General features: G+C 34.4%; 1 protein-coding gene across 5 annotated transcripts in view; it reads right to left on the bottom strand.

The window, feature by feature from the left end:
- Positions 1 to 21,774, bottom strand: part of SLCO5A1 (solute carrier organic anion transporter family member 5A1) — a 411,786-nt gene that overhangs the window by 109,295 nt on the left and 280,717 nt on the right. For all 5 annotated transcript variants that reach the window (XM_074207458.1, XM_074207462.1, XM_074207460.1 and 2 more), the window contains one exon: positions 4,034 to 4,166. In XM_074207458.1, coding sequence (XP_074063559.1) covers positions 4,034 to 4,166 — 133 coding nt within the window. The remainder of the gene's footprint in view (positions 1 to 4,033; positions 4,167 to 21,774) is intronic.

Genomic DNA, 21,774 nt, shown 5'->3' with positions numbered 1-21,774 from the left:
AAATAAATAAATAATTTATTTACTCATTCCAGTAAAATTTACTCATATAAATATGACTTTGAGGTATCTAGTTTGAGATGTTCAATAGGAAATAAGTGATGCCAAGGACCAAAATTCAAGGGAAAGTGTGCGCACCGTATGCAAGTGTGTGTGTGTGTGTGTGTGTGTGTGTGTGTGTGTCTGTGTATCTGTGTTATCTGTGTGTCATCTCCAGAGAGATGATAATTGAACCCATGGGAGCTGATGACCATTACCAAAAGAAAGAATGCAAAGGGAGAAGAAGACCTAGAATCTTAGAGAATACCCACAGTTAGAAAGTACCCTATACAAAATGAAACAATGGAGAAAGAGGAGGGGGACCATACAAATAGAAAAAAGTCAAACCAGAAGAAAACATTTTTTAGCCATCTAGAAATTTTATTCTCTGGTAATACTGGGCAAATAATGTTTTCCCCACATATATATCCTAAAAAAAAAGAAAAAAGATAGAAGACTACCAGTGGTACTGGCCAGTTAGCAAATTAATTTATTGGGGTACTAATTCCTCCACTAAAAGCCATCTCTAATGGTTATGGCAATGTGATGCAAACCCTGAGAGATTCTAATAAGCCAACAAGACTGTGACTGCAGTCTAATTACTGAATATGTCTGCCATCCAAGAAGCAACCTTAAGCAATTTAGAGAACCTTATCACCAGAAGGTTGGCCCTCCACCGATGAAATTTTTTAGCCATAATAGTTCATGAAGATTCTCTAGTGAGGCATAAAGTGACTGCTGTCTACATCAGTACAGGGAATGCAATTACCTGATGAAATCCAGAGGGTTTTTAAACTTATTGGATTATGGGTTCCACTGAGAACTCTAATCTTTTGACTATTTGAACTAAAGTTTTCTGACTCTGTTGGAAGCATAAATGTCTTCAGTAAACAATAATATGAATGGATTTCAAAAGTATATTGAATTTCACCAGCCTACATTTCTTTTCTGAGACAAAAGTTCAGTCAGTATTTGGGGGGGGGGGGGCAAATGGGTTAAGTGGCTTGCCCAAGGCCACACAGCTAGGTAATCATTAAGTGTCTGAGGCCAGATTTGAACTCAGGTACTCCTGATTCTAGGGCTGGTGCTCTATTCACTGTGTATTTTTTGCATTGTCATTTGAAATCAGTATATATTTTCATTTCTCAGAACAATCATTCATTAATATGTAATAGTTCTACCCTCATTCATGTTTGTTCTCTAGCTATAATATATACACAAAACCAAGCAAAATAAGGCTATTTTAGTTAAATAACTAATTAAATAACTTGTTTAATTATACTTTAATGCAAATCAAGGATTAATTTAGCTCACTTGAGCAAATATTTGCATTTTGGAAGGATAGTGAAGGATTGTGAATAGTATAGAAAAAAATTAAGTTTTATAAGAAAGCTACAAGATTTCTGGTAATAAACTAAGGAAAATATAGCCACAAAACAAAATCTCTGAAGAGATAGGATGGAAAACTAATGCAACTTAAGACAACATAGCATGTCTTCCTAAACTCTTAGACATTAAAGTAAACATTTGAAAAAAAGATGTCATTAAAATGAAGAGTACAATAACACTCCAAGAACTATCCCCACCCTTGCCCTTTGTTTTTCCTCTTTTTCTTAAAAAAAAAGAAAAATTTTTTTAATTTCCTTTTGAAAAAATTCTACTATGAGAAAACTATCAGATCTATCATCTTGTCCAGCCAAGCACTGTTATCTATAAAATACCATTCAGGTATAAGATCACTATAACTGGCATTATCCCTCATAAAACCACTAAAACTTTAGAATCCAAAATCTAATGGAGGACCCCCAAAAAATAGAATTTAATAAATATGCCACAAAGACCAGAGACCGCATGTCAGAGACTGAGAGATAGCATGATGTCTATGTATGTATGACCTTTGTTTACAATGCAAGTGACAGATTTTTCTATACATAATTTTAAAAGGAAAAAAGGAAATGATGACTGGGGCAGTAGCAGGTGTAGCCAGATGTGCTTCCACACAGCCCAAGGGAATTCTAAGTATGCTATGGATCATTATTATGCTTTGGGTTTTACCTAACACATTCTCAGTTAAGAGACCTTGTCATTACTGCTAAAGCTCTCACTAAAATCAACCCACACCCCAAATCACAGCCTAGGTTCAATACCTCAGCACCCATCTGCCTGACTGATACAAGCAGGCTCTCATTAGACTTGGGCTTCCTTCTCTGGAGCCTCTGCCCCAAATGACTCACCAGCCTCATTAATCGACTTGCAAATTCACACACCGCCTTCACAGACCCCCATTCTTTAATCCTACCATTGGACCATCTAGGAAACATAGTGTCTTCCCTTCTCACAACCCTTAAGTAATACCAACTTCAATCATTTTTCTACATCTTGCCCTGTCCTCAAAGACACTCCATTCCCATCCATACCAAATCTTAGCTGCAAGGAAAATCTGATGTGATTCCCCCTTCTCCCCAAAGGAGAGCCTAAACTTCTTAAGACTAGGGTTTTTTTTTTATTATATTTATGTCACTATGATCTGTCACAGTGCTGGAACATAGGAAATGTTGCATAATGCCTAATCATTGATTAATTCTTTAGCCATGTAATTCTCACAATAATTTAATTGGATAGTTAATATGGTAGTAGGAGACCAAGACTGAACCCAAAAGTTTTTACTGCAAGTTAAAAGATAAACTATCTTCCTGCTTTAACCTCCGGACTAACTCTTAACTTCCTGTTTAAGCTAAGTCACCAACTGAACTTCTAAGAGTTTCCCCATATATAAACACTGAGAAAATAGTGCTTGGACTTTAATAATGAGCATGACTTTTTGCTACTGGGTTCTTTCATCTTCAAAGTGAATGGTTCATAAAAGGAGTGAAAATAAAAAGTGTTGTGCAGATTAATTAATTAATATTTGTAAAGTACTTTGAAGATAAAAAGTGAATTCTAATGGCTTCTCAAGTGTCATTCAGGTTATAACTGCATACAAAAATAAACATTTGTCTTTTACATAATTTTAAGCAGTTAAAACATTTTTATTTTGTTCTTATATTTCAATATGAAATGATTTTTAACTATACTTTTTAACTAAATTTTTTACTCTAACTAAAGCTATATCCATTACAGCATGTCAGGTGTAACATTTACAAAGTCCTTCACAGTACCTCACTTGAGCCTTCTAACAATCCTATGAGATAAGTACTGTAGTTATCATAGTCTCCACTTTATATCCTCAGCTGAGGAAGCTGAGCCTTGGAGATGTTAAGTGACTGTGACTTGTCTGTGATTACACATTTAGTAAGTGGAAGAGGCAAGATCAGAACTCTGGTCCAAATCCCAGAGGCTTCTGTGAAATACATTTCAATTTATAACCTCTGTCGCTTCTTGTAACAAAATCACAATGAAACCCACCACTGTGTTTCAGTTCCAGGCTTTTTATAAAGCCTCAAAAACCTCTGAAGGGTCCTTCCCAAGTTACCACCAGAGACTTGACTCAGGTCTTAAATGTTAAATTTTCTTAGGTTCTATGAGGCTTGGGCAAAGTGCTACTCCAAACAGCTACTGTCTTTTTGTAGGCGGCCAACCTTTACCATGGCAGAAGGAATAAAAGGTTACTGGGGAAAAAGCAGTCACAAGGAAGTGGGTAATGGAAAGATTTGGTAGAGAGTAACAAAGGGAAAACAACAAAGGAGGAACAAAAGATAATTGAAGGGAGGTGGGATAGAAAAAGAGTAGAAAGAGGCACAAGAGGAAGACTGCGAAAGAGGAAGGGGCACTCAAGTGGAGGAGCCATGCAGGTGCAAATGCTGCCAAGTGATCCCACACCTCTCTGCTGTTTGAGGACAAGCCCCCAATGATACAGATCACTTGTGAGATATCATATCACTAGTGATATCACTATTCTGTCCATTTGGAGAGTTTTCCTCTGCAGTGCTACAAGAGCACATGTAATCCCTCCTATCAGCATAACAGTGAATTGGGGGGGAAAAAAATTATTTCTTACCAGTTTCCAATGAAACGAGGGTCATTCTGGTCAAGATGAACGGGCATTCTGGGATCAACATAAAAACCAATAAGAACTCCACCTAATAAATATCCTGCTGCAGGACCAAGTGCTCCCATGACATACATGATGGCTGAGAAAATAGAAGGGGAAAATCATGAACTACAGCAATTAATTTTGTGAAAGTTTTGCTATTTCTCTAAGTCAGCCAAAATTATAGCAGACATATGTCACCATCAGAGTCCATGAGCCAGTAAAGGTCCTTCAATGACTGGCAGTCTGGAAGACTTTGACAGGTATTAATATTTCTGTTCTAAACCTTATCCATTTATTTAACTAACTAATGGCTGTTGTCCTCTTAGAAATCCTTAGTCAATCAAAGATAGGGGGAAGGGGAGGGATAGCAATTAGTCTAAGAAAAAAAAATAAGAAGTCAGCATGGCACATTGACTACTTAGCCAAACCCAAAAAGTATCCTTTTGACAATCTCTAAGAATATTATCCAATAGTTTAAGTAGGGTATACAGGTTAGGATCCAATTCCCAACACAGGTGCAATTTACTTATCATTCAAGGTTATCTGTCAGACTTTACTATGGCACTTATGTGAAGCATATGCTGAGCACAGGACTAGTGCAAATTCCTGCACCGTATAGCACAGAGAAAGTTGGTTGCCTGGCTTCATTCCTGCCCCCTCGAAGATTATCTGGCAATAGCTAAGCATTCAAAAGGAACAGACACGAAACAAAGGCAAAGCATAACAAAAAAGGAAGACAAAGAGGGAGAGATGACCACAAGATATAGGGAGAGCAATGGATATAGAAAGAAAGAAAAACAGAGTCAGAAACAGAAAAGAGATAAAATAAGTTACAAAGGATATATTGTGATCATAGCCTTCCAAACAAATGGAAAATACAAAAAGGTCTAGCAAACTGGTAAGAGCATAACACAGAAGCTAAAATTTCTTTCAACTATGAAACCCCTAGGGGCAGCTAGGTGGCGCAGTGGATAGAGCACCGGCCCTGGAGAGTCAGGAGTGCCTGAGTTCAATTCCGGTCTCAGACACTTAATAATTACCTAGCTGTGTGGCCTTGGGCAAGCCGCTTAACCCCATTGCCTTACCAAAAAAAAAAAAAAACAAAAAAACAACTAACTATGAAACCCCTAGTACTTTATAGGTTATTTCAAAATCAAAGAAGTTATCAATAAGACATCTGGCCAATTGTTTATCATCAAGTTATGCTTAGAAGAGATTGCTTCCCTAAAGGAACTGTTATGTTAGTGTTGTCTTTCCTTCTCAAAGAAGATCAATGACATCAAGAGGATGATGGCTTGATTTACAAGTAAACTGGATTTAAGTGAGGTAACCTGTACAAAGTCATAGGCTTCATTCTCTTCTACAGGATCATCAAAGTGCAGTGGCAAGATAAAGGTCAAAATGACTGGAGATGACCCCAGAAGCTTTGGGAGACCTTGGCCTTTTTAAGCTGAGATCTTTCCCAGGTCTCCATTTGTTTGAAACAAAAGAAAAGAGAATGATCTAGAAACAGTGTTAATCCATTAACATAACATGAAAGCAACTGGAAAGATCCCTGGAAAGATCCCTGGAAAGATCCCTGGAAAGACAACAGCAAATCATCTTCTTTTAGAAAGAAATTAATTTTTAATCATCATTTAGGCTGAAGTAGTTTTATAATCAAAAAGGTTTTCGATTGATTAACCTGCTTTTTAAATATTGTAATAGGTTTACCTTTTGTCACTTATGAATTAAGAATATTAAATTCCTTAACAATCACAAAGAAACCTAGATAACCCATTCTTCTTTCACCATTCCCTTGATTTTTTTCCCTTTCCTCTTGAAATGCTTTTTCATTTTAGGAAAATCTTAACTTAGAATAAGGTCTGGAAATTGAGCAGGATTATGTTTCTCAATAAGAAACTCATCCCCAGGGGGCAGCTAGGTGGTACAGCTGATACAGCACCAGCCCTAGAGTCAGGAGGACCCGAGTTCAAATTTGACCTCAGACACTTAATAATTACCTAACTGTGTGGCCTTGGGCAAGCCATTTAACCCCATTGCCTAGCAAAAAAAAGAAAAGAAAAGAAAAAGGAAACTCATTCACAAACATTTTTAAGCATCTATTGTGTGCAAAGCATTTTAGAAAATACTCCTGGAGAAACAAAGATAACTTAAAAAAAGATGTAAAAGCTAACCAGTTAGACCAAAGATGCCTTGAAATCCCACAATAAATAAGTTTCTTTTTCTTTCCTGCAATGCCACTCTTAGAGTGAAGCAAATGAAAATGAGCAGAGTGACTGTGCATTTTCTTAAACATCTGCTTCTAAATAAGTGTTGACTAATCTTATATCTCCAGTTACACATGCCTACAGTTGGCAATGCAGCTCCATAGCACCTGTTCTCACTTATTGCACGATTTAAAAAGAGAGAATCTTTAAAGGAACATCTGATTGTACCAACCATGACTGAGCCATTAGACATTTGCCATTTTTAAACAGACACATGAGTAGTAGTAGAAACAAAGAAGCAAACATTTAATAGACATTGTAGACATTTTTATAAAATTTTAAAAAATCAAACCATAGGTTGAAAAAATTCTTCCACCTCTTTTTATTACTTGCCACAAATCAAGAATAGAAAGTTTATTTTTAGTTACAGAAATACTTACATACAAGGGATAGAGGATTGAACATGCTATGTCACCAGTATATAAGGCTCTTTGGTGAAGAAACTCCCTCTAAAATTCAAGTCACCATATTCTCTGCAACTTGGTCTTAAATGGTGGACTAGAGCATTTGAGTTAAAGTGACTTGCTCTGAGTCCCCACAGATAGTATGTGTCAGTGGCAAGACTTGAATTCAGTTCTTTCTAACTATGAGATGGGCACTCTATCCACTATGCTATGCAGGAAAGAAGGGAGGAAAGAAAGAAGAAAGGAAGAAATCAAGTTGTCTTCCAATCCACTTGGCTAACATTCAGAAAATCACTGGTCACCTGCTCTGATTTAGTGCCCTAAAAAATACTTAAGCTACTGCTAAGGGAGTACAGTGTGGCAGATAAAGCATAGCACTAGGAACCAGAAGACATGGTTTGTATTCTGGCTCTGTTCTTAATTTTTCTGTGTAACTTTGGGCAAAAGACTTAATCTCTGTTGTTTCAGTTTCTCAATTTCCAAAATCTCCCTACCAGGGTTGTTGTGAAGATTGAATCAGATTAGATAGATAGATGATAGATAGATAGATAGATAGATAGATAGATAGATAGATAGATAGATAGATAGATGTATATACTATATAGAATAGTTGTAAAAGAAGGAGGGGCAAAATCTGGTTCATGGACAGCTAGATGCCTCAATAGATAGACCTCCTAATCTGTAATCAGGAAGACCTGAGATTAAATCTGTCCTCAGACACTTATTAACTGTACAACCCTGGGCAAATCACTTAACCCTGCTTGCCTCAGTTTCTCATCTGTAAAATGAGCTGGAGAGAAAAATGGCAAATGACTTCAGTATCCTAGCCAAAAAAAATTTTTTAAATGGGTTCATAAAGAATTGGACATAACCAAACAATATCTGGAACAGTATTTATTGGCCCAAATTCTTTTATTGTTCTAGATGTTTGCCTTTTTTTCAATTTTTTTCTCCCCATTTGGGGATTTTCTTGGTAAAGATGCTGGAGTTGTTTCCTTCTCCGTTTCCTCCTCATTCCATTTTACAAATGAGAAGACTGAGGCAAATACTGTCAAATAGCTACTAAGTGTCTGAGGCTGGATTTGAACTCAGGAAAATGAGTGTTCCTGACTCCAGGGCCTGCTCTCTATCCACTACAGCACCTACCTGCCCTTAGCCTAGCTGGCCAAATACTTAAATATTCTGCTTCCTCAAATTGCTCAGCCCTTCACAATGATGGGTGTTAAGAGCCAAAAAGAAAAAGAAGTAACTAGCAAGGAAAATGGGGAGGGGGAAACAGCATACAGGAAGAAAGAAGGGTTATACCCTTCAGCTAGAGGTTGCAGAACAAACATATATAAATATATGGAATATTATTGTCCTTTAAGAAATGATCAGGTTCTTTCAGAGAATCGTGAATATTATGAACTAATACAGAGTATAAAGTGAGCAAAATCAGAAGAATAATTCATATATGGGCAACAATGAAAAGAAAAAAACTTTGAAAGACTTAAAAGTTCGAGTGAATGCAATGACAGATCAAGTCTTCATATAAAGAAATATGTAATCTACCTCCTTGACAGAGAAGTGATGGAGTCAAAGTGAAGAAAAAGACAAGTATCTTTGGACAAGTCACTACATAGATTCATCTTGGTATACCATATTTATTTGTTACAAGATTTTCTTTTTCCTTTTCTCTATTTTTAATGGGGAAGGGGATCTTATGGTGGTTGAAGAGTTAGCAATAGTAATGAGAGAGAGAGAGAGAGAGAGAGAGAGAGAGAGAGAGAGAGAGAGAGAGAGAGTGAGAGTGTGTGAGCGAGCCTTGGTAATATCTTTTAAAATGCAAAAAGACAGGTTATTCATTCTTTTCTTTTTACAACAAGCTGTACAAAATGAAGATTCATGGTTACAGATAAAAGTCATTTTTCTTATTCTGCAGTTTGGTATTTTTTTTGTATTTAAGTTCAAAATTTTAAAAAAGTAAAAAAATACAGAAAACAAATATACCTGTGAAAGAATTCCTGCTATGAAGGGAACTAAGGGATAGGAACAGAATTTTAAAAGTAACAAGCTATAAAATTTGGGAATAGTAAAGCAAAAATGTAATAAATTACTACCTGTTGTTCATTTTCTAGAGTATTCTACGGTCTAGAAAGGATTCTGGCAGTAAACCTGAAAGCTTTTTTAGCACTGCACAGGAGTGAGACTCCAAACTCACAAACAAATCAAATATTTCTGTGGTTTCCAGAGTTTATGCAGCTACTGATTGATTGGTTAACTATAACTGAAAAGAATAATGGTATATTAAAAATGGTATATTAAAATGGTATATTAAAAAGTATATTTTGGAAGTCAGAATTAAAATCCATCTTTTTGGTCCAATATCAGTTTTATTGTAGGGAATTTTGAAACCAGATTGTAATGAATATCTACCAAAATGAATTACTCATAAATGACTCCTGAATTTTTAGTCTAGACTTCCCAAACTAGATATCACATACCTCTGAAAATCTAACACAAGGTCACTGTAAGCAGAAATTGGAAGGTCATCTGTACTAGACATCTCAGCCCCATTTACATAAAGTATTGAAAGTCACATGAAGTATATGACCATATTTCATCACTATTAACTGGGATCCCATAAAATCACAGAATCTAAGTGATGGAAAGGACTCTCAAAAGGCATCTAATGGGGGCGGCTAGGTGGTACAGTGGATAGAGCACCGGCCCTGGAGTCAGGAGTACCTGAGTTCAAATATGCCTCAGACACTTAATAACTACCTTGCTGTGTGGCCTTGGGCAAGCCACTTAACCATTGCCTTGCAAAAATTTTTTAAAAAGGCATCTAATCCAATCATAAGATGAACAAGAATTCCCACTACAAAAGATCATAAAGCTTTTGATGGAAGACCTCTAGTTAAAGGGAATTGGCAACCTTCTAAAGTAACTTATTTCACTTTTAGAAGTTCTCATTGATATTTTTCCTCCCATCTGACCTAAATTTGCCTCTGCAAGTGACACACAATTCTTCTAGTTTGGCCTTTTGGGGCCAAAAAGAACAGGTCAAACTACTTTTCCTTCAAACTTAACCTTCACTTAACCTTCAAACACTTGAACATAATTATCATGTCCCACTTCAATCTTCTTTTCTTCAGATTAAACATCTTTAGTTTCTTTAATCGATTGTCTCATATGACATAAACTCAAAGCATTTGACCATTCTGGAAAATCTCTATCTTATTAAAGTCCTTCCTAAAATGTGGTGACCAAAACTAAAAACAATTCTCTGGATGGCATGATCACTAAATTTCTATTAATATAGTCTAAGATTAAATTTTATTTTGCTAATACACAAAAGTTTAAGATCTATTACCTAAAATTACATGTCCAAAAATTCAGGTTCAGGTTAAGTCATCTGTCTGGGAAAAAGATTCAGAAACAACAAAAAATAAGACTGGACAATCATGAAAAATGTATTTACAGACCTATCCAGAATTAGAAAAGCTCATATTATAGTTGATTCACATCTTTTATAGAAAGTGAAATAGAAAATTTTTATAGAACATAATATGGGGAAAAATATAATTCAAGAAAGCTCTGCCTTATTTCTTTCATAGTTCTGCTTTTTAAAAATCCCTAATATTTTTAATATTAAATGAAAATTTTTATTTGACACTTTGGAATCTCAGGGAAATATCTCCAAACCATTTTTTAATGTCCTGGCAATAGCTGAGTGCACTTAATCCATCTGTCATTCCTGATCTTACCTTAATTTCAACACAAAAATAAAAGTCACTCTGAAAATTAATCTTCTGTACATATACATATACTCATCCCCACCCAAGAAAGTTTCTTCTCTTGATTTTGCTACTGATTTCTAATAGTACCATTACCTCTACCAGTCGTTCATGCTTGACATGTCTTATTTGACTTGACCTTCTCATTAATCAGAAAATTACATTAGTTCTTTTTAATGTTCCATGTTCATATTCTCCTATCTCTTCTCACTGCCAGCACTTTAATCTATAATATCTCCATTTACTGAGGCAGCATAGTATTAGATTTGAATCAGGAAATGAGTTCAAATCCTGCATTAACCACTTATGATCTGTATGACTTTGAGCAAGATCCTTTGGCTCTCTGGGCTTGTGCTTCCTAATCTCTGAAATGAGGAGGAAGGCCTAAAATGACCCTTAGGAATCTTTGAGGCAGTTAGAGGACAAAAGTAGATGAGTGCTGGGCCTAATATCAGGAGACCTGAGTTCAAAACCATCCTTAGGCATTAGCTCTGTGACCCTGGACAAGACACTTAGCTTCTACCTCAATTTCCTCAAGTGTCTACCTCCCAGGACTGTCAAGATCAAATTAAATAGAGCATCTGGGTGGCACAGTAGAGAGAACACTGGCCCTAAAGTCAAGAAGATCTGAGTTTAAATCTGGCCTTAGACACTTAATAATTACCTAAATGTGTGACTTTGGGCAAGTCACTTAACCCCATTGCCTTGCAAAAACAAGCAAACAAAAAAAAGATCAAATTAAATAATATTTGTAAAGCACTGAGTATAGCATCTGGTCAATATTAGGCACTTATCAAATGTTTCTTCTCTTCCCCTTTCAGATCTATGTCTATTCTACTTCTCTGAGTCAATGCTTCTTCATAATCTAAATTAAGACAATAATCTCCTAATGCTTTTATCTAACCTCTGTTATTTTCATCTGTATACTCCATCATTCAAAAACTATCGATGTCTAAAGCACTGGCCTTGGAGTCAGGAGGACCTAGGTTCAAATCCAGTCTCAGACACTTAATAATTACCTAGCTGTGTGGCCTTGGGCAAGCCACTTAACCCCGTTTGCCTTGCAAAAACCTAAAAAAAAAAAAACTATCTATGTCTCCTCATTATCTATGATAAAAGCTAAATTTCATAACTCACCACTCAAAGGGAGGAAATAAACTTTTATCAAGTACCTACTACATACTAAGCACTTTAACAAATATAAATTCACTTGATCAAAACCCTCAAACCTTTCTGGAATTATTAAAAATTTTTTCTTTACAAACTCTCCAAACTTGATAGTCTTTTCATTTACTTACAAAGTCATGTACATTTCAACTACTATATCCTTCCACTGTCTCTGAATCCTATACAACCTCCAAGACACCTTACCTCAAACTGAGATTTCTCTTATCTGAATTCAACAGCATCTTTTATCTGTACCATAGAGAAGACCCAAAAAAAAAAGGTTGGTTTTTGTTTTTCACTAAAGTCCTTGGCACTGTTACATGATTCAATATCTGAAATAGATGTGGTTTTATTCACAGAAATGACACTAAAAAAATTAATTACCCTCTGAACCCTAAGAACCACTGAACCTTTTCCATGGAACTTGGAGCTGAAATTTCCTATAAATGCTTTCTTCCCCAATAAACTGTGAGCTCCTTCAGAAACAGACCAAATTCCTTTTCTTATATATTCTATGTGCTTAATGCAATACATTGTATGTGGTAAAGAATTAATGCTTTTTTCATTCATTCACTAATGTAAAATAGTATTATATAATTAAATATCTTCTCTGTCAACTAATTATAAATGTCTTGAGAACAAGAACCATTTCAGAAATACCTGGAAAGACCAGTATTAACTGAAGCAAAGTGAATTGAACAGAACCAGGAGAACAATTTATACAACAATACTGTAAACATAATCAACTTTGAAAGATTTAATAACTCTAATCAACTCAATGATCAATCACAAAGCCAAAGAATTCATGTTAAAACATGCTACATCCATCTCTACAGAGAACTGATGGACTCAATACAAATGAAGCATATTTTATATTCTTTTTCTTTCTTTTTTTTTAATGTGGCTAATTCAGAAATTGTTTTCTAAGTATCTATGCACATATTTGAAATGAGTTTTGGTTTTCCTGACTTTTCAATAGGTACAAGAGAGGGAAAGGGGAGGGAGAGAACACTGAATAGAAAATAAAATAAAATGGATTTGAAAAGAGAAATGTAGGATAGAGAAATCAGAAAACAACTAAAGAGAGAATGATATCCATCTATATGTACTTTTAATATTTTTGAAAATCTTGTTGAAAAATTACATCTTTTTAGCTTTAATAATCAAAATATGTATTTGCTTATTTTTTTAAATGAGATAGCAGGAAACAGGAATTAGATTTTTATGTAAATTTATATAGCCCCTGGGTCTCTCAAGGCCCAAACTATCTTGATTAATGACTGAGTACAGACTTTCCTACTAGGTAGAGCCAGACTCCAGACCATGCTTCAGCCTCATACTTCATTCAGTCATTCATCTATCTTGCCATCTGATCTTTCTGAGCTCTTTCCATCTCTTGCTCTGGTCACTGGAATCAAATCAAAAGTTCTACTACTTCTGAAAAGAATGTGCCAATTACCAGCTAAATTCACTCACCTATCTCTAATTTCCCAATCCCCAAATTTTGTTGGCTTATTTATCACTATCCTATATATATTGTCTTAGTCTATAAGAATGTAACCTCATTGAGGGCAAAGACTGTCTATCTTTTTTCATTTGTTTCCCCAGGGTTTACTACATTGCCTGGGATATACTAAAAATTAACAAAAATAGCATTTTATTTTGTTTGTTCATTTGATTTCAGAGCAAATCTTTTTAATAGCAAATAAGAAGGTATTGAATATGGGAGGAAAGTAATATCAGTATTTTTTCTTCAAAGAATAGAACAGAGCAAAATGTATTTCTCAAGCGCATTGTCTGGCATTCATCCCATGGGTAACCATAAGTTTCTATTGTGATGTTTATCTTTCATTCTCGAAGAAGACCATGACATCAGGGAAGGTGATGCCAAGACAAGCACATGAACTGAATTTAAGTGAAGGGAATGCTGAGAGGTTATATGGGAAATCAGGCTCCCCCAGAATAGGCTGCCCTCCAAAGGAAGATGAGTACTGTCTCAGTAGTTGTAGACCTCGACCCAGTGCTAGTTACCATTCTTTCAAAATCAGACTCTTTATCAATGTTTCTAGAGCAGAAAATCTAATGAATTGTTTAGTGTTTGGAAGTCACCATTACCTTCTAAACTCACAGTATCCTGGCTATCCCACCTTGACTCCATGGTTTACTCCCTTCCACATAAGTCAAACCAAAAGTGCCTAAGAAGTGTTTTTCTGATTCATGCCTCTAAAGCCCTCCATTTTATCACTAAAGTGATATTCTTTAAACTTTTCATTCCATCTTACCTTCCATGACTTTACATAGGCTGTCTCCCTCATACTTGGAATTCATTCCCTCCTTACCTCTACCTCTTAGAATCCTTAGCTTCCTTCAACCTAGTTTACCACCTTCTACACAAAGTCTTTCCTGACTTCTGTGTCTTAGCTGAGATTTTTTTTCCCACCTCAAATGAACACATATTCATGTTCCTGTGTATAGATCATATCCCCCAACAGAATGCAAAAATCCTTGAGGGCAGGGGCTGCTGTCACTTTTGTCCCTCTATCCCCAGCAGCCAGTAGAGTGCTAAATACTTCAGACACCTTATATATTTTTTAAACAACTAAATAATGATAAAGACATATATACAGAATATAGATTCAGATTATGTAAATCTGTTATGTATAATATCTACAACATTCAAATTAGTTCATACAGCCTAAAAGGCATATGATTGCTAGTTTGAAATTAGTTATCTTTTCTTAAAAATTATTTTAAAGCAGGTTTACTATAAAAGGAAAAATATTCAAGTAAAGGAAGGAAATCAGGTTAATATGGATGAAGAAAAATCTGCCTGATGGATCACTGCTTTAAAATGTGAAATATCTAAAAGCAACCTGGTCACCTATGAATGCAACTGTGTCTTTTTCAAATTTGTAAGGTATTATATGAAATTCTATTTATGCTTCCCAAACTTACATATAAATACTGATGAAAAATCATTTGGATCTCAAAATTAGTAAAGTGTAGTCATACCAGTAACTAAGTATAAAAACAGTATATTAAGACATGAAAATAAAAACAAAAATAAAAATAAAAATGTTAGACCAGTCTTAAAAAAGAACAAGTTTGCAAGGAAACCATTATTTTCATAAATGTTGAGAGATTTCACAGTCAGCTTTGTTTTTTCAGGCTACTAAAAGTCCATGGGAAGTATCATCTAGGTGCAATGACAAGATGGCAGAATTAAAGGAAACATCTTTGCATAGCTCATCCAGCACACTTCTCCTCCACAATACTCCAGATTGACTTCTAATTCACTGTGATTCATTTTTGTAGCCTAGGACAGCTTAGGGAAATAGACATTGAGGTCTGGTAACACTGAGGCAGAAGCTGACAGGGAACATTCCAGTAAGCACTGACATAAAGGAGATCAAAAAATGATACTAGGGCAGGAAATAATGTGTAAAAAGATATACCAAGGAATCCTTGAATTAGCACCAAGTGCAGAAGAGGCCATTCATTACCTAGCTTTAAGTCATAGATTCAGGTCAGAGAGGAACAGTCACAAAAAGGGGAAGCCTAGCTGAACTAGGTAAAGTATAGGTTGCAGAAACAAAGTTCTAAACATAGAAACATAACAAGGACTCAATTCTCCTCTTTAGCCAATCACATATGGCTACAGCGGAATGACTAAGAATTCAATTATTCTGAACCTGCAGAACCTCCTTGTGGGCTAACAATGACTGACTCCTAAACTCAGTCTACTGAAACACATACAAGTCAAAAAACTCAATTATGTATCAGGAACTAGAAGAATTCAATCCTACAAGGGAAAAAGATGAACCTTTAGTGAAATTAAGAATTTTCAAGTATTATTGATGAAAAGATCTGAGGTAAATAGAAAACATGAAGTTCAAATACAGAAATTCAGAAGCACAAACAGGTAAATACCAGTGAAAAACCAGGAGGACAAGAAATAAATCCTAGAATCAGACCACTTGAAAAATCATGAAAACTTACAAACTCCCATCTTAATACAAATTCAGAAGAGTTTAACAGGACAGAAGTTCACTATAGAAACCCCCTTCAGAAATGTGGAAAATTCAGCACTAATATAACCAAAAGAAAAATCTAACCATGAAGAATTGCTATAGTGGTAGAAGTCAATATACAACTCAGAATAACAATGACTTAAAAATATTTAGAGGAAAAGTTTACAAGAAAAATGAAGATTTGATGCCAGTTCAATAAGAATTCCTAGAAGAGTTTAGAGAAAGAATTTAGAAAAAGAGCAAAAAAAAATTATCCAAATGAAGAGAATAGCGGGGAAAATGGGGGGAAAGAAATGAGGCTTATGCACAAAGATATGAAAAAAGAATTTAAAAACTTAAATCCTTGAAAATTAGAATTGACCAAATGGAAGTTAATCCATGAAACATAAAGAAATATTAAAACAAAGTTAAAAATATAAGAAAATGTGAAATATCTCAAAGGAAAAAACAAGTGATCTAGAAAATATATGAGGAAAGATAATTTAAGAATCACTGAATTACCTAAAAGTCATAGGGAAAAAAATTAAGAGCCTATATGTTACTTCAAGAACTGATCAAAGAAAACTGAACAGATATTTTAGATCCTGAGGGAAAATAGTAATTGAAAGAATCTGCTGGTCCCCTCATGAAAGAAACTCAAAAATAAAATTATATTATTATAATTATCATAATAATTATTATAAAAATGAAAGTATCATAATAATATATTATAGCCACAATCCAGAGCTTCCAGGTCAAGAAAAAATATAGCAAACAATTAGAAATAAACCCCAGAATTCAAGAAGCATAAAAAGGTAAATATGAATGAGAAACCATAAAAGATTAAACAAGGTCAAACTGTTTATATGCCTTTATGGGGAGATGATAGATGTAAACCCTCAGAACTTTATCAATAACAATGATATTAGAGGGAGTTCTTTGCACAAAATTTTTACATAAACCCCATAGAAAGAAAGCAGAAACTGAGGTTGGGGTGAAATATTAGTAGCAAAAACCTCTGATAAAATTTTCATTATAAAATAAGAAATTGAGTCAAATTCATAAGGCTATGAGCCATACTCCAATTGAAAGATGATCAAAGGATATGAATGGGTAGTTCTCAAAGGAAGAAATCCAAGCTGTCAAGGTACTACTTCATACCTATCAAATTGATTAAAATAACAAAAAACAGAATATGGCAAATGCTAGAGGGTCTGTGGAAAAATAAGTACAGTAACACACTGTTGATGAATCTGTGAACTAGTTAATCATTTTAAAAAAGCAATTTGGAACTATATCCAAAACAATTAAATTGTGTATACACTGATCCGATGATACTGCTATTAGGTCTATATCTCAAAGAAATTAAAGAAAGAGGAAAAGGACCTATATGTATAAAGTTATTTATAGCAACCCTTTGTGTGGTGGCAAAGGATTGGATACTGAGGAAATGTCCATCAATAGGAAAATGCCCAAAAAATTACAGTATACAAGTGTAATAGAATAATATTATGCTCTAAGAAATGATGAAGGGGATGGCTCTGAAAAACTTGGTAAGACATTATATGAACTGATACAAAGTGAACTGAGAAGAACCAGGAGAGAAAGCAATACAGTATCAGCAATATGACAAAGTTAATTAACTTTGAAAGAATTAGGAACTCTATTAACACAATTAACTAATCACACTTCCAAAGCTTTCAAGATAAAAATATGCTATTCACCTCCAGATAGAGAGCATATGTTCTTAGAGTGCTCTCTTTCACTCATTCTTATTCTTGTTCTCTAGCTCTCCCCTCTTTTCTCCTCTCTCTCTCTCTCTCTCTCTCTCTCTCTCCCTCTCTCTCTCTCTCTCTCTCTTAATCTCTTTCCAATTTGTTTTGTATGACCATATATTTGTAATGGGTTTCATGTCTTCTCAATGGGTGGAAGAAAAGGAAAAGGGAGAAAATTTGAAACCAAAAATCAATTTTTATTTTAAAATAAGAGAGAGCATTTGATCAACTAAAAAGAACTTAAGTAATATTCATTCGTACATATATATGAATTAGGCTAGATATCAGGAATACATAGTAATGACTAAGAAATGAAATAAATTAATACATTAAACTTGTGAGGAAGACCTGAGTTCAAATCCTGATTTAGGTAATATTAGCTATGTATCCTTAGGCAAGTTACTTAACCTCTCTAAGAATTGATTTCCTCATTAGCAAAAAGGAGATAATAATACCACCAATTTCACAAAGCTGTAATGAAGATCAAATGAAATAATAAAAAAATATAATATTAGTACTTGAAAAATTTAAAGTGCTATGTAAATGTTAATGCTAATTGTTAGTTAATGCTAATCCAGTTGTTAGAATCATTGTGACCTTGACAAAAAATGAGGTAAATAAAAGGAAACTAAACTGATAGTTATCTTGGGATACACAATATCACCAAGTTGTCTTCATTTAACTCTTAAGATTGATCTGCCTGAGTAAAGAATACTTTTTTCCACTTTGTGTTTCTAGCTACTTCTGTTTTTTTATCTTTGTAACAGCTAATATGGAAATATGTTTTGCATGACTTCACCTGTATAATTGATATCTCAATTGTCTTTGCAATGGGTCCAGGAAGGATAGGAGGGAGGGAATTTGGAACTCAAAAAACTTTTATATGAATCTTTAAAAAAAGGAAAAAAAATATTATCTGCCCAAGAATCCACATGACCAGTTCATAACTTTGTTTACCTAAGCTGTAGGATACAGATTTGGGATGGCAGTGAAACTGAAGAAACCTTCTAGAAAACACTTCTTCATAAAGAAAGATCAGTCAAGCCATAAAATTGGAAAGTACTTCAAAAGATATTTCAGAGCTATTGTTAGCTGCTAACCTATAAAACTCACAGCAAAAAAAAAAAATCTGGCTGTAGTCTTTAAGTTGAAGGAAGAAGACTGAAAGCAGTGGGAATACAATAGGAAAAAATAAATTTTATATGGTAACAAATGGCCTATAAACCCTGAAGAAATAACTCAAATGTTGAAAAATATCAAACTCTCTTTGAAGTTATAGGCAGAAGCCTCCTTCTAGTAAAGAGATGATAAATGGAAGAACTTCAAATTTCTGTTCTAGAATCTTAGAATTCAAGTTTCCATTCTACTTTGAGGAATATTTCAAGAATCCATGATTTCATTGCTGCTGGCACTCTCCCTATCAATTCAATTCAATAATAACAAATTAAATATCTATTATGAGAAAGACACCATAATATCTATACAAACACAAAAACAAAAATGTGAAGAGCTCACATACTATTAGAATAATATATAATGTCCTCCCCCACAAGTAAATACAATGTAACATCAAATAATTTTCAGGAGAGAAAGAATAAGAACAGCTGAAATAAAGAAGAAACTTCATAGGAGGGACACCTGAGCTATGTTTTTTAGGAAAGCAAGGGAAGCTATAAGACACAGGTGAGGTAGAAGTACATCAATTTTACAAATGAGTAAAATCATGTATGGAAACAGCAAACAAACAGAAATGGTGCTAATGAAACCTGGAATATTTTCTGTAATGAAAATTACTTAATAAAGTATCACGCATACTATAACCCCCCACCCCAAAAAAATGCTTTACCTCATGACCATTCCTGTGTTGATGACTCTTCTGCAACTTCTTGGTACTTAAGGCAACTAGATGGAGCAGTAGCAGATAAAGCACTAGACTTGAAGTCAGAAAAACCTGAGTATTGGGTGGCTAGGTGGCGCAGTGGATAAAGCACAGGCCCTGGAGTCAGGAGTACCAGAAAGACCTGAGTTCAAACATGACCTGTGTAACCCTGGGACACTTACTTAACCTTTGAGAGCCTCAGTTTATTCAACTATAAAATGGAAATAATAGGCTTGTTGTGAAGGTTAAATGAGATAAAACGTATAATGAATGTAATAAATTTTAAAACACTAGATCCATTGTTATTGTTTATATATGGCATATGTATGTTTTAATACATATCTCTATGTGTATAACCTTTTAAAACATAATAAAACCTACCAGTACTTGTGGTCAAGATGCATGACCTTCAAAAACTTTCAAAAGCCAACTTCTCACTATGATGAAGTTTTAAAATAGGATCCTTATGCACTTTTCATTCTCATAAAACCTAATAATTAGCTGTATGCAGTAAGAATGACAGCAAAATGTTGGCTGAAAAAGACAAATATGTTTTATAATATTTATAATTTTATAATATTTAACTCCAGTGGTCAAACAGAAGATCAGATAATGTATACCAGCTGCTGGGTTCCTGGAAAGGACAGTTCTACCAAGAAACAGCTTCAATAGGCAAAATAGTACATACATTCTTCCACAAGCCCAGGGAGCTGACTGCCAGAAATTGGAACAGATAGCTACAAACTGAAAATCTCTCCCCTCAGCAATGAAGGGAATAAGATAGCAAAACATAAGACAAAATTGAAGGACAGATTTTTGCCATCTTTTAACTTTTTTAGGCTTTTTATTGATTATAAAAACAGCAAAACCTTTGGTTCAAATCCTTTTTTCCAACCATTTTGATTTAGTTGAACAAAGTATTATTGCATGCCTGATGCCAGTAGATTTAGAGATGGAAATATCTACTAAGAGTTGATTTAACCAGCAAAAGAAAATGCCTATATTCTAAGGCTATAGAATTTCATCTGTGAAGCTAATAAGGTTACAGTGACATCTATTATGTGAAGAATAAGCCTCAACAACAGTGAACTGGAAATTGCTTCAGTGACATTTTTTCTCAGTGACTTATCTCAGGCATTTGAAAATTGACTTTCAAAAATTCAGTACAATATATCAGACTACAAAGGGAATGAAGATAATTTTTAATAAATGGAGATTTGGCTTTCATTATTTTAAACCAAGTATTCTCCATATTTTGACAGTCATTCAATAATACATAATAGTAAATAATTACTCAATTATAGATACTGAAAATAACTAAATTAACAAAAATGATAATCTCATTCTAAAATAAAGCAGATTCAAATGTATTTTTGTCTGGAATATAGAGAGTAACAAAAACCTAGTATTTAAGTTTAAAATGGAAAAAGAAAGGAAAATTCAAAAACTTTAGTTGACATGCTTTAAATTGCTTATCTACAAGGAAAAAAATTAAGAATTCTAATTTCCTTACATTTGCATAACATTGTAATATTAATTGCTTCATAGAATGAGGGATCAGCAATGAGGTATAAGGGAAAGAATCCTGGACTTGGATTCTAGAAGAGGTGAGTCTAAATTCCATCTCTAACAATACTCTCTATCTCTAATACAATGACTCTGTAAACTGACTCCATGGCCAGATTTCTCTTACTTTCCTTATCTGTAAAATAAAGATAATACCTGAGGTGATATTAATAAGGTACTAAGCACAATTTGTAACTCAGTAAACACTAAATTTTTCTTTTCTTCTTTCCTTCCACTAGTAGCTACCTACCCCCATAAGATACTGGAAGACTCACAGGAGATGGAATTTAATTACTTAAAAGACATTGAAACTTTTGGGATGCCTGATATTTGTAAAGTACTTTGCAAACCTTAAAAGGCTTTATAAATGTCAGCAAGTCTTTTATTCTTTGGTTAAAATGAGGCATTACAATTCCTATCACACTGCTATTGTCAAGTTAATTGCCTAATCGCAATGGTGAATTATTCTGGTAAAAAAAAGTTATACAAATTCAAATTTGCAGACATTTTTACTTACACTATGTAATTTTAGAAATTATATTCAAAGCTTAATTTCCTTTTTTCAATGTTTCTGGGTTTAAAAAGTCTACTAAAAATAAGTCTATTCACCTTGCACCCAGTCCAGAGCTCAGAGCAAAACTTAAGTGCTATTACTTTGTCCTTTCTTTAGACCACTTTGTCACAGTAAAAAAGGGTTTCCAGTACTGGGGGGAGGAAGAGTAGAGGTTAACTTCATGACTGAGTGATTGAACCTTTGAATGCTCCACAAATAATTGAACTGGGCAGCCCGATTGTTTAAACCAGAAGTAGGAAGCATGTGGCAGAGAGAGCCTATTCATAGTAACAGTGGTTGAA

Source organism: Macrotis lagotis, chromosome X (assembly GCF_037893015.1).
Source record: "Macrotis lagotis isolate mMagLag1 chromosome X, bilby.v1.9.chrom.fasta, whole genome shotgun sequence".
Classification (NCBI taxonomy): domain Eukaryota; kingdom Metazoa; phylum Chordata; class Mammalia; order Peramelemorphia; family Peramelidae; genus Macrotis; species Macrotis lagotis.
The sequence above is the reverse complement of the archived record's forward strand: the minus strand, read 5'-3'. Positions and strand labels throughout refer to the sequence as shown.